The sequence below is a fragment of the Peromyscus leucopus genome, chromosome 8b (assembly GCF_004664715.2).
Source record: "Peromyscus leucopus breed LL Stock chromosome 8b, UCI_PerLeu_2.1, whole genome shotgun sequence".
Taxonomy (NCBI): Eukaryota; Metazoa; Chordata; class Mammalia; order Rodentia; family Cricetidae; genus Peromyscus; species Peromyscus leucopus.
In genome coordinates, this window is record NC_051086.1 from 100,105,413 (window position 1) to 100,119,214 (window position 13,802).

General features: G+C 54.7%; 1 protein-coding gene across 9 annotated transcripts in view; it reads left to right on the forward strand.

The window, feature by feature from the left end:
- Llgl2 (LLGL scribble cell polarity complex component 2) overlaps positions 1–13,802 on the forward strand; it is a 38,281-nt gene that overhangs the window by 6,415 nt on the left and 18,064 nt on the right. For 2 of the 9 annotated variants that reach the window (XM_037200690.1, XM_037200692.1), the window contains exons 1-2: positions 1,036–1,227; positions 6,316–6,419. In XM_037200690.1, the coding sequence (XP_037056585.1) occupies positions 1,152–1,227; positions 6,316–6,419 (180 nt within the window). In that variant the 5' untranslated portion in view covers positions 1,036–1,151. Of the gene's footprint in view, positions 1–1,033; positions 1,228–4,617; positions 4,775–6,315; positions 6,420–13,802 lie in introns of those variants that run through there. The other 7 variants (XM_028889697.2, XM_037200695.1, XR_005090312.1 and 4 more) reach the window with 6 other exon arrangements.

Sequence of the window (13,802 nt, forward strand, 5' to 3'; positions counted from 1 at the left end):
TAACATAAATGCCATAACCTTTTCATTGTGTGTCTGAGTGTCTTAATATTTCCAGTAGATTTTACCTGGCTTTAAAAAAAACAAAAACAAAAAACAACTCTGTGCACTACTGCTTTCTCCCTAAATAGACTTCTGCAGCAGGGTTGAGACCCTTCACTGTCCCTTGTCACTTGTCATTTAAGGTGGCTTCTCATTCTCTGGAGAGCTTGCTGACACTGGAGGTGGGTGGGTGGTCCACCCACGTGATTCTAAGTAATCATTTATTTTAGTATTTTTTTAGGTGTATGTGCATGCTCATGCATGTGAGTGGGGTCACCTTCAGATGTCATTGCCCATTGTCCACCTTGTTTTTTGAGACAGGTTCTCTCACTGACCTGGAACTCAAGTAAGTTAGACTGGCCAGTGAGCTCCAGGGATCCTCCTTTCTCTGCCTCTGTGCTGAGATTACAAGCACACACCTCCACACCCAGCTTTTTCACCTGGGTTTTGGAGGGCAAGCTCAGGTAGGTCCTCATGCTTGCAAAGACTCCTCATGCTTGCTAAGCCATCCCCCTAGCCTAAGACGCCATCTTTTAAACACAGCCAAGCATTGCAGATAGATCGGGATCAGCTCAGATAAGGAATGCTTATTTGAATCCTGCTGCTAAAAAGGGGCAGGAAGGTATTTCAGACAAAGCAGTGGATGGATGGGGACTCAGGAGGCAGAGCAACCAGTAAAGGGCCAGAGAGGCTGGGCGGTGGTGATGCACTCCTTTAATCCCAGCACTTGGGAGGCAGAGGCAAACAGATCTCTGAGTTCGAGGCCAGCCTGGTCTACAGAGTGAGTTCCAGGACAGCAAGGACTAAACAGAGAAACCCTGTCTCAAAAAACAAAACAAAAGACCAAAAAGAAGAGGGCACGTGGTGTGGTGTGGTGTGGTGTGGTGTGGTGTGGTGTGGTGTGGTGTGGTGTGGTGTGGTGGACAGATGACTTCCCCGAGGCCCTGCCTCTGGCTGTCCTTTTCATCTTTCCGGAGTCTCTGCTGCGCTATGCGGGTCTGTGATCTCAGCCTAGACTTGCCCTCCTACTGCTCCTGGAATGCGCTCCTTGTCCTGGCCTGAGGCACCACACTTCTTCCACCTGCCTGACCCTTAGCCCTGCTCCAGATCTTATGTGGCCAGTACTTCCTGCCACTGAGGTCCTGAGTAGGGGCATCACCTCCTCCCGGTCTTTGGGTCACCCAGCAGGTAATGAATATTTGCTATGGGCCGGCGGGATTCAACAGTGGAAAGAAACAGTGGGTCACATTGCTGAGTCAATACAAGGCTGCTGCTTCCCCAGGTCATCAACAGGATCAATCAGTCAGTGCTTCAGTATCTCCAGTGGGCCAAGGTCTGAGGAGAAAAGTCAGGAGGGAACAGCGGCAGGGAGGGTACAGTTTCAGACTGAGAAGGGAAGGGGCGTTTATTTGAGCAGTGAGGGCTGGGGGCGCGGGGGGGGGCATCCACGATAGTGTCCCGGCAGAGGACAGTGACTGCATCCACACCCACCGACCAAAGACGCTCAGTGAGGCCTTCCCACCCCCGACCCCCGACCCCGACCCCCGACCCCTGGGCCCTTGACCTCAGCGTCTTCCTTGTTTCTCCATAGCCCTGGACTACCAAAACTCATTCTGTTGACTGGTTTCGGGTTCTTAAGCAGCTGCTCTGCACCTCCCTCCCCACCCGACATCACTGGAGCATCCTCGGTCCCAGCACAGGCCTTGCTGGATACCAAGTACTCGGTGTTTGGCTCTACTCTCTTTCCTTCCAGAGGCCCCCCTCATAGCTTGTCTGCCTCAGGAGTCACCGGGCTTGGGGGCTGTAGGTATGCACCCCTGTTCTTCCTCTTGCCTCCCTGTTTCCCAGGACTAGGCTAGGCAGGCAGGATCTGCCCCATATCAGACTCCACAGCCTCTGCCTGACTTCCTAGGCTTCGCCAGAGAATTTGCTTATCTGGGGTAAGTGGCCTAGGGGTGGGTGGGGGTGGGGGCTTCCTGAACTGCAGCTAGCCAGGCCTAAACCTGTCCTCCTCCTCTAAGAAGGGGTGGCATATTTTCATGCCTCGACCTCAGTCGCAGCTCCTAGGTCCCTCTTGTATTTCCCAGGCCAGTGGGGTCCCAGAGAATGAGCAGCAAGTTCCCTCCAAGATGGCTGAGGCCTGCTGGTTTAGTTCTTACCAGCTCTGAAAGCAGTGGCCAGGCATCCGGTTCCAAACTGCTTGGTTGGCTTTGAGCTCGTGGCCTGTGGGAGTTCCTGCGCGTGCCCCTGCCTTTCAACTGCAGGCATATAATTAGGCACCCCAACTCCTGTAATAGCTATCCTTCATCCCTCCTTTATAAGCCCTTCCATTCCGGGGTCAGAGCTGAGTCCTGCCGCTTCTTCCATGCAGTGGTGACCTCGGGTGAGTTGCTCAGTCCGTGGCCTGCCTTCCTCTGTCAGGTAGTTGTTCCACTTACCCTCTGAGGTGGCTTCCGCCTGAGTTGATGTGTAGTGTTTACCCTGTGATCACAGACAACAGAGGCAGAGGTGGTCCGGACCTGCACCCACATATTACTGAGGTTATCTGGAGGAGTTTCCCTCTGTGATTCCATGTTTCTACCGTGAGCAGAGACAACCCGAACAAAAATATTTAAAACGTATCAACAGGTACATTCAGGGGCGTCTGGGCCCGTGCCTGGTAAACAAAAATATTTAAAAAGTATCAACAGGTACATTCAGGGGCTTCTGGGCCGTGCCTGGTAAACAGCAAGCGCTCAGAGGGGCCTTGGGTTGGTGGCCGGCGGCACTGAGTATTCTGCCCTCCTGAAACAAGAGGGACCTCCCCTCTCTCCTGCCGCCTTTCACCTTTGAGCTCCGGTGGGGGTCCTTAGCCCCTGTCTTGTCCCTTCCCTGGGAGTCTGTTGCTCTCTGTCCCCTCCCAGGGAGTCACTCCCAGCTTCCTGTGCCTTCTGACCCAGTGACCTCGACTGGGGAGAGGAGGGCCTGCACCCCAGGAGCCGGAGCTGCTGATTTACGAGCTTGCAGCACCCTCCCCCACGGCTGGAATGTGCAGCTCGCCAGCTCAGCTGTCTGTTCAGAGGCAGGGGCGGCTGGAGTCTGGGGCCGGTTTTCACTTCCCGCCCCGGGAGCCCCCAGTGCTCCGATGCCCTGTGCTTGTTCTCTGACTTGCGGGGCCTTAGATGAAGTGGGCGCCCAGACTTTACCAGCCTCCGGCCACCCCCGCCCCCCAGAGTAGGAGGCTTTGCCGTGGTTTGACTTCCCTAAAATGTGGAATCTCTAATCTCCACCCCCATCCCCCACTGCAAATAATGGCCTTTGGTTGTCCCCTGAGGGTGACAGTTCCCGGGGACTGGTCCCTGGCGTTTGGTTTGGGAATGACCTGTTCTGTGGATCATTTACAGAGGATGTGGCTCCTGCCTTTCTTTCACAACCTGAATGTGATGTGACCCCTCCCAGTGTGGCAAGCCCTAGTTACCCACCTAGTGACCCACCCACACATACACTGTCTTGTCCCCTGGAGGCCGTGGGGAGTTGCCTCCAGCAACTAGGACCCCCAGTCTTAAATCCACAGGGTCCTTTCATCAGGAAAGTCCTGGCCATTTGCTTGATTACAGAGCTGAGGATCAAGGACCTTGTTCAACAGACAAGTACTCTATCTACCACTGGACGGTATCCACCCCTGCCCCCAGCCTCAGGATGTCCTTCAAGCCTCCACTTAGATAGGAAGAGCGCGCGCGCGCGCGCACACACACACAGACACACAGACACACGCACGCACGCACACACGCACACAAACACACACGCCCCCCAGTTGAGGCTGGAGTCCCACTCTGTTCCAGTGTGAGCACTTAGCACATATTGCTGGCCCATCTCTCAGTCTGTCCCTACCCACCGTGAGCTCCTCGCTGAAGGGTGCTGGCTGTGTTTGTTTTCTTTACTAATCTAGAGTGGAATGGAGGAAGCCTGGTCTGTAATGGGCCTGAGCCCCTGTGTTCCTGGGGACAGGCCTTCGTGTCCTCTGGTCAGCAGGAGGCTGCGCTACTGGAAGCTGGAAGTCACAGCCGCCCATGTCCCCTCCCCCAAGGAGACAAAAATAGTTTCCCCTAGGGCTGGGAGCGCTTCCTATGGTGGGTGGGTGGTGTGGGGCCTTGATATGGTTTCTTTATTAGGTACAGGTGTCTTCGCTTGATTTGGGCTCCATGGCAGCCCCTGGGGAAGGGAGCCTCTTTAGGGGGTGACAGGAAATAGGGTCTCATTTTGAACCCCTCACTGGCTTCCCAGTTGCCCAGGTTACACACGTGTGCCACCTTGTTTCTAGGTCCCCAGTCGAAGCTCTGGGGGCTGGCCCAGGTGTGCTCACCCCACCCCACCTGGGTGGTCCGGTTGAAACTGCCCCAGGCCCCTCCCTGGTCGGTCCCCTTGGGGCTCTGATCAAGGAGTTCCACAGGACAGCCTGGCTTCCACCTGCCAACTGCTCTGAGGGAAGCCTGTGACATTTCCCTTTCTGGAATTTTACGGTTTTTCAGAAAACAGGTTAACAATTAAGCTAATTAACCTTAGTGCCTGCTGGCCCTCCTTGTTCCTATAAAGCCAGGCTAAATGGCTTCCTTCCCCAGCTTCTCCTGCTGTCATTATGGTATCTGGTGGCATTAGAGCATCAGCCAGGGAGGGACAGGCCCAGGCCTCCAGGAACCAAGGTCTCACTGACTTCCTGTTCTGGGCCCACACAGTGGAGGAAGCACAGAAATTACAGGTGAAGCTGGATTTGGGAAGAGCAGTTGGAAACCGCCTGGCAGGGATGGCTCTGGGCCTGGGTGATCTGGACCTGGGCAGCTGTGGGCCTGGGTGATCTAGACCTGGGCAGCTGTGGGCCTGGGTGATCTGGACCTGGGCAGCTGTGGCATGGGTGATCCTGGGCCTGGGCAGCTGTGGCCTGGGTGATCCTGGGCCTGGGCAGCTGTGGGCCTGGGTGATCTGGGCCTAGGCAGCTGTGGCCTGGGTGATCCTGGACCTGGGCAGCTGTGGCCTGGGTGATCTGGGCCTGGGCAGCTGTGGACCTGGGTGATCCTGGGCCTGGGCAGCTGTGGGCCTGGGTGATCTGGACCTGGGCAGCTCTGGGCCTGGGTGATCTGGGCCTGGGCAGCTGTGGGCCTGGGTGATCCTGGGCCTAGGCAGCTGTGGGCCTGGGTGATCTGGGCCTAGGCAGCTGTGGGCCTGGGTGATCTGGACCTGGGCAGCTGTGGCCTGGGTGATCCTGGGCCTGGGCAGCTGTGGGCCTGGGTGATCTGGACCTGGGCAGCTGTGGCCTGGGTGATCCTGGGCCTGGGAAGCTGTGGCCTGGGTGATCCTGGGCCTGGGCAGCTGTGGCCTGGGTGATCTGGACCTGGGCAGCTGTGGCCTGGGTGATCTGGGCCTGGGCAGCTGTGGGCCTGGGTGATCTGGGCCTGGGCAGCTGTGGCCTGGGTGATCCTGGCCCTGGGCAGCTGTGGGCCTGGGTGATCTGGACCTGGGCAGCTGTGGGCCTGGGTGATCTGGACCTGGGCAGCTGTGGGCCTGGGTGATCCTGGGCCTGGGCAGCTGTGGCCTGGGTGATCCTGGGCCTGGGCAGCTGTGCACCTGGGCAGCTGTGGCCTAGGGGATCCTGGGCCTGGGCAGCTGTGGGCCTGGGTGATCCTGGGCCTGGGCAGCTGTGCACCTGGGCAGCTGTGGCCTGGGTGATCCTGGGCCTGGGTGATCCTAGGCCCAGCTGTGGGACTGGATGATCCTGGGCCTGGACAGCTGTGTGCCTGGGCAGCTGTGGCCTGGGTGATCCTGGGCCTGGGTGATCCTGGGTCCAGCTGTGGGACTGGGTGATCCTGGGCCTGGGCAGCTGTGGCCTGGGTGATCCTGGGCCTGGGCAACTGTGGCCTGGGTGATCCTGGGCCTGGGCAACTGTGGCCTGGGTGATCCTGGGCCTGGGCAGCTGTGGCCTGGGTGATCCTGGGCTGGCAGCTGTGGCCTGGGTGATCCTGGCCTGGCAGCTGTGGCCTGGGTGATTCTGGGCTTGGGCAGCTCTGGGCCTGGGTGATCCTGGGCCTGGGCAGCTGTGGGCCTGGGTGATCTGGACCTGGGCAGCTCTGGGCCTGGGTGATCTGGGCCTGGGCAGCTGTGGCCTGGGTGATCCTGGGCCTGGGCAGCTGTGGCCTGGGTGATCCTGGGCTTGGGCAGCTGTGGGCCTGGGTGATCCTGGGCCTGGGCAGCTGTGGGCCTGGGTGATCCTGAGTCTGGGCTCAAGGGCACCTTTGTTCTCTCCAGGTCTTTGGTGGGGCTGCAAACTAGACAAGATGAGGCGGTTCCTGAGAACCGGACACGACCCCGCCCGGGAAAGGCTGAAGCGGGATCTGTTCCAGTTTAACAAGGTAAGGGGTGAGGGAGAGTAGATGAGACCATGCCCTGGGTTCCTCCCCAGGGGCCAGGGAGTGATGAAGGCCCACGCCTGACACTGCCTGAAAGGCCACACAGCAGTCTTAGAGGAGGAGCAGCTTTTCTAGGAAGAGATATACTGTTCTTTTGTTTGTGAGACGGTCTCACTGTGTAGCTCTGACTGACCCGGAACCCCCAGAGATCCACCTGCCTCTGCCTCTGTCTCTGAGTGCTGGGATCAAGAAGGTGTGTGTCACCATACTATGTAGGAACGGCATTTGGCCTTGGTTTGGAATTCCTCGTCCCAGGTCTCTCCCTGGCTATATGACTCTGTAAGTCACCCCATCAGGTCCCTGTTTTTCTACCTATGATGGACATAAAACCGTCAGCCCTTCCTGCTCGGCCCCGGGCTGCACGAGAGGCTGAGGGACAGAAAAGATGAAAGCACACTGAGTCCTGAGATAATAACATCCTTGTGATGCTTCGGCCCCTGGGGCTGAGGACCACGCTGGTCTCTTCCTACTGATACCGCCCCAAAGGAAAAAGAAGCTTTCCCTGCAGGCTGGACACAGACAGGCTCTCGCCTGGGGACTAGCCCCCCGAGGGAGGGGGCCAGAGTTGACATCTGAAGGGCCAGGAGCTCTGCTGTCCTGCTCAAGGAGACTGGGCCTCGGAAGGCCTGTACAGGCCCATAAAGAAGACTGTGGCATGGCTCATTAGCGCCTAGCTCCTGCCACCCAGCAATCTGGAGCTGCTTGGGGGTAATTAGCCTTCTCTCTCTGCTTTGATCTATGTCCTGAGAGGTTGTAGGTCAGGGTCAGCCATCCTCTGCCCTGGGGATCTGAACCTCCAGGACATGTCTATAGGTGGAATTCTGACCTGTTTTTTTTTTTTTTTTTTTTTTTTTTAATGGTACTGAGGATTGAGGCCGAACCTTCATAGTAAGCAAGCCCTCCATTGAGCTACCCTTCCAGCCAGGAAATATGCCTTTTGTTGTTGGTTTGGGATCCCCTCACCCTGAAAGGAATCAGTAAGTGGAGACCCCTCCTTTCTGTGGTGTTTCATCTGTTCACTTGGGGAGTGTAGAAGTCGACTCACCTGGGTTGAAAGACACCTTTGCCACTTAGGAACTGGGAGCATGTCTACCTATGCAGTGGGCTTGTGTACAGACGTCACTAGGAGTAGGCTAGCTTTGGGGTTAGCACGGGGGCCCAGGAAACTTAGCTGCTATGTCTTGTTTGTTGGCCTGGGCCTCCTAGATCTGTGTCTGGAAAGTTGCCTGAAGGGGTCCAGGTACTTGTTGTTTTCTAGCCCTGTGGGAGGTATCACCTTGGAGTTTTTCATGACACCTGCTTCTAGAATCAGGCCTCCCTGAAATGCTTCTTTCACTGGCTGGCTTTTCAGCCACAGGCCATCATCTGGTGCAGGTGTTGGGAACAGGGTGACACCCTCACTCCACTCCTGGGTGTAAGTTTTACAATTAGTCAGTTGGCCCGAGTGACCCCCAGTGCCACCACTGTCCTTGGTGATGCTAACATCTCTCACTAGGAAAAGGTGGCCAATTGCAGCAGAAACCAGTAAGACTGGCTCAGTAAAGGGATAAACCCAGGCCGCAAGTTCCTCTGTACTGTGGGTGAGGCTGGGGTGCGGCTGGGGTGAAGTAGTCTTACCCCTACCTCTGGTAGACCCCACTGGTGGTCCCCAGTGGTGTGGCCTGTCTATCCCCGGGCCTCATGGGGTGTGGGGGTGGCCTGGAACTCCTTCCTCCTCAATCCCCTGCTATTCAACCCTAACCCACTTCTGTCCACAGACCAAGACCTGGTCTATGAGATTTGAATTGGTAAGGTCTTCTTTTCAGAGGATTGCTTGAGCAGAGTTTCTCACACTCCGCACTGGTGACATCTGGGCCCAGATGTGCTGAGAGGACTGTCCTGGCCACTGCAGTTATCAGCACCCTGGCTCTGACTGGATGCCAGTCTCATGCCTCTGCCCAGATGTGACAATACAAAATGTCTCCAGACATTGTCAGTTTTCACCTGGGGGTTATGGCTGTTCTTAGTAGAGAATGGCTAGGATAGGAAGTTATTCATTTAGGGGATCTTGGTTTCTGAGACTTGGTGGTAGATGCAATGTGGGAAGGCAGATAAAGGACTGTGGGGTCTCTGCCAGCAGTGGTAGGGGTCCATTTAGAGACGTGTTCTACCTGGACTTTTTTTTTTTTTTTTTTTTTTTTAAAGACAGAGTCTCATTATGTAGCCCTGGCTAGTCTGGAGCTTGCTATGTAGACCAGGTGGCCTTGAACTCGGAGATCTGCCTGCCTCTGCCTCCCAAATACTGAGATTAAAGGCTCATGGTATACCCCACCATGCCTGGTACTCTGACCATTTTGATTAGGATAGAAGGGAAAGCAATGACCTCTCATCATGAAGAGCATCTGGTCCAACGGTGAATATAGACTCTCGCACCGGCTGGCCCCATCCACTCATTGTGTGGCCATGGCAGGCAACACATCTCTAGAATGGATATGATTTTAGAAGCTAGCCCATAGGATGGGTGAGGACTAAAGAGGTCCAGCATTCTCTGAAGGACTGTACACATGCGTGCATGGCTAATGGCCACAGAAACACATGGCCTGGATTTACAGGTGTGGCTGGGGACACTCAGGTGAGGGAGGTCCAGGAAACTGATGTACCAAGCTGGGTCTTAAGTGGCATGTGGGCTGCTTGTGTAGACTGGACACAGGAATTCTTCACATGTAGGTTAGGGTCTGCCCCTGGAGAGTGTCTACCCAGGAACTGTGGTCACCACTTCTGAGAGCTCCATCCTGAAGGCCAGGCTATCAGACACTGTGCTGTGGAGTTGGTATACAGCAATGGGACAGTGGCATCATCACAAGCTTGACCCCCAAAAGCTTACAGACACCAGCTTCTAAGCCAGTTCTGGGCCTTTCCCTCCAGCCTGGTCCAGCCAGTGTCCTTCACACCAGTGTTAGCAAGATGCCTCACAGGAAGCAGAGACATCGCCCTAGGGCCATAAGGGCTCCCTGTACTTGGGCAGGAGTTGTGACCATAACCAGAGAAGGGGCTGGGGACCAGGGGACCCAATCTAGTTCAAGAGCTGGGCACCAGGCATCAGGGTCGGGTGTTACAGTGGTTGGGGTAGGGGTTTGGAGCCAAACAGTCTGCCTGGGCCACGGTTCTGGTTCGGCTCCCACTGTGTAACTATGGAGACGTTTAGACTGTCTGTTCCTCGGTTTCCTCTTCCGTGAAGGAGACATTGCTACTGGACATTGCTTACCGCGCCCTCGTGGAGGCTGGTGTACTGAGTGAGTTTTAGATTTTTTTTCCCCATGTGTATATGTATTTTGCCTGCGTGTGTATATATGGACACCACACAGGCGCCTGGTACCTCCAGAAATCAGAGGAGGGCCCACATCCCCCGGAACTGGAGTTAGGTCTGGTTGTGCCCCATCATCTGGGTGCTGGGAACTGGTTCTGTATCCTCTGCAAGAACAGTAAGCACTTTTAACTGCTGAGCCATCTCTCTGGCCCCACGTTTAATTGCTTCCCATGGGCAGCATCGTGTACCAGGGTTTGCCTTGTCATGACCTCATTCTCACAAGGACTCACCGACGGGTATTGTCCCCACTCCACAGGTGAGGAAACTGAGTTCTCCAGGGATTGCCAGCCTAAGCAAATCCCCGAGGACATCTTCCGGGGACGATGAAGGTCTTGTCCCATGTGCTTACTGGCTGGGTGGCTTAAGGTGACTTCACCCTTGGAGTCTGTTTCTTTACCCGCCGTTTAGCGCTTGTGGTGGGTCCTCAAACCCAGTAAGACAACTGAGGTGCTGTATAGGCCACAGAAGGCTGGCTAAGGGAAACTCAGGGGTCGGACTTTCTAGGCAAAGCGAAACTCGCCTCCTTCAACATTGCTTGGGGCCTGCTTGATCCTCTGGTGAAACCGAGGCACACACAGTAGATTAGCCACAAGCAGGTGTGAACAGACCTGGCCCGAGGTGCCCACCCTGGGCTGCAGCAGAGGCCCCGCCCAGACCCTTCCTGCCACCCCACCTCCAGTCCCCCGAATAAACAGCGTGTTCCTAACCGGTGGCCCAGCCAGTGCCAGGTCGTTTAGTTGTGGCTTTTGCCGACCTGGGCTCCAGTGTCGGGTGACAGCCACACAGAGAATCTGCTTGGGCCAGGAATCGGAGCTTACCACACCCAGTTTCTGGCAGAGCCACCCAGCCAGCCAGGTGGATGTGCCCCCTCCTCCTGTGGCCCTGAGCAGCCTTCTGGGACTTTCTCCTCAGCCCCTGACAGACACTACAGGTTCTGCAAGGCCTTGTGTTAGAGGAGCGTTCTCCCCAGCTGACTGCAGGCTGAAGGCCACCAGCCTCTCACAGTCTGACTTGGGCTAATGTTACCGTCCGGCCGCTCTTGTTGTCTTTGCTCTCCTTTCCCTGCTCCGAGGCAAAAGAGCCCATTGTTCTCTTCTCCCTTGGCAGAGGTCACCTGAGCCCAAGTATCAGGACAGGACAGGGGTTGGGGAGATGGGGGGAGCTGCCAGGCTGTGGTCCCCCTCCTAGTTTGATCCTGAGCTGGAGTTCTCTGGGGTCTGGGAGCCTCACACTTGCAGTCTCCCTGAGGCTGTCCCTGATGCCCTTGTGCTCTGGCACCCTGTGGGCATCTCCTTTGAGAAAGACCATCCACACTCACCCTTCAGGGACCTAAACAAGGCTTGGCAGTTACCATTCAAATGGAAGTTGACTCAGGGGAAGCCAGAGCTTGAAAGGTTAAAAAGAGAGTTAGATGGGAGGGGGTGGGTTCCTTCCCTTACCTGGTTTCCCTGGGCACACCCTGGCTTTCTAGTCCCTCCCTTTTTCTTCTCTTGGCTCTGTCAGCCTTCCTGGCAAAACCACATCCTTCTTCCCTGTTCCAGCCAGGGCCATTGAACCCTCCACACACTCCTCCCAAGGGGGTTCCCTGCGCTCAGGCCTGGGAGTTGCTACTCACTTGGGCCCTGTCCTGGGAAAGTCCTGTGGAGTTTATGCCCCTTATTTTGCTTTTGAGGAAGCCTTGGCCCCTCAGTGTTGTCAGCTGAACAAGATGCCCTGGGGGATACTGCAGGACCGACCCTAGCAGCCAGCCAGCCTGGAGACAGTTGCTCTCACACTGGGTGAGCAAACCACACACACTCACTGTATTCCCAAGATGTCTCATGTTCAGTCCGAGGATACCCTGCTCAGGGCATCGTGGGGTATAATCGCAGCGAGGCTTGGTGAGCCTGACTGGGTACCTGTTCTAGACTGACCTTGGGAAGAACAGGGAGAGGACAGCAGGGAGGAGTGGTCACGTGTCCACCAGACTCCGAAGGAGTGAGGATTGAGTGTGGGTGATGGAGGAGGTTGCCCAACCTTTGCAGCAGGAAGGATTTGAGCAAGACTGTAGGAGAAATGCTTAAGAGTTGATGGGATAGCCGGGCGGTGGTGGCACACACCTTTAATCTTAGCACCTGGGAGGCAGAGCCATGCGGATCTCTGTGAGTTCGAGGCCAGCCTGGGCTACAGAGTGAGATATCCAAGACAGGCACCAAAACAGAGAAACCCTGTCTCAAAAAAAAAAAAAAAAAAAAGTTGATGGGATAACATGTATCCTCAGAATCCAACCCGGAGGTGCGGATCTGTTTTCCTTTGACTTTATTTCCCTGATGATAAGAATACAAAATAATCTAGGACGGTGTGTGGGTCCAGTAAGAATATAATAGGAACAGCCCGACAGTGGTGGCGCACGCCTTTAATCCCAGCACTCAGGAGGCAGAGGCAGGTGGATCTCTGTGTGTTCCAGGCCAACCAGACCTGTTACACAGAGAAACCCTGTCTCGGAAAAAAAAAAAAAGCCCTTTTGGGCTGGAGAGATGGCTCAGCAGGTTAAGAGCATTGGCTGCTCTTCTAGAAGACCCAGGTTCAGTTCACAGCACCCGAATTGCAGCGTATAGCTGTCTGTAACTCCAGTTTCAGGCAATCTGACATCTTCACACAGACACACATGCAAGCAAAACACAAATGCACATGAAATAAAAATAAATTGTCTCTTTAAAAAGAATATAATAGGAGTCATGTATATAATTTAAATTTTCTGCTGTTAAATAATCATATTAATTTAGATAATAATTCTATTTAGTATGCCCAAAATATACCCTGTAACTTACTATGTAGACCAGGCTGGCCTTGAACTCACAGAGATTCACTGGCCTCTGCCTCCTGAGTGCTGGAATTAAAGGTGTGCTCCACCACTGCCCAGCTAATTTTATGAGTGGTTGTTTGTGTGTGTGTGTGTGTGTGTGTGTGTGTGTGTGTGTGTGTGTATGTGTCTATGTACCTTGTACGTGCACTGTCCCTGGAACTGGAGTTAGAGACAGTTGTGAGCTGCCACATGGGTAACTACTTGAAAATGCCTGGCTCTAGCCTTTAATCCCAGCATGCAGGTGGATCTTGATGGGTTCAAGAGTGAGTTCCAAAAACAGCCAGGGCACAGAGAAACCCTGTCTCAAGAAAAGAAAGGAAGGAAGAGAGAGAGAGAGAGAGAGAGAGAGGGAGGGAGGGAGGGAGGAAGGAAGGAAGGAAGGAAGGAAGGAAGGAAGGAAGGAAGGAAGGAAGGAAGGAAGGAAGGAAGGAAGGAAAACGCCTGGTTCTGCTTTCAGTTTGAGACTTCCAGCTGGAAGGTGAGGTTTGAGGTTGGCCGGCAGAGCCCTCCCTGTTCTGCCTGTTTGGAATTCAGATTGTTTCAGTAAAGGCACTTGAAATGTTTCCCTGTGGTGAAACAATGTACATTCTTTCTTTTCCTGTTATTTTATTTTATTTTGAGACAAGGTTTCATATAGCCCAGGCTGGCCTGGAATTTACTGTATAAGGGAGGCTGCCCTTGGACTCCTAAGGCAGGAATGCACAGAGATCCACCTGCCTCTGCCTCCTGAGTGCTGGGATTAAAGGCGTGCGCCACCACTGTCGGGCTGTTCCTATTATATTCTTACCGGACCCACACACCGTCCTAGATTATTTTGTATTCTTATCATCAGGGAAATAAAGTCAAAGGAAAACAGATCCGCACCTCCGGGTTGGATTCTGAGGCTACATGTTATCCCATCAACTCCCTTTTTTTTTTTTTTTTTTTGAGACAGGGTTTTTTCTCTGTCTTGGTGCCTGTCCTGGAACTCGCTGTGTAGACCAGGCTGACCTCGAACTCACAGAGATCCGCCTGGCTCTGCCTCCCGAGTGCTGGGACTAAAGGCAAACTTTGGACTCTCCTGCCTTCACTTCCCGAGTCCTGGGATTGCGGAGTAATCCACTGCGCAGTTTGGATGCCCGTTCATAGGTTAAAT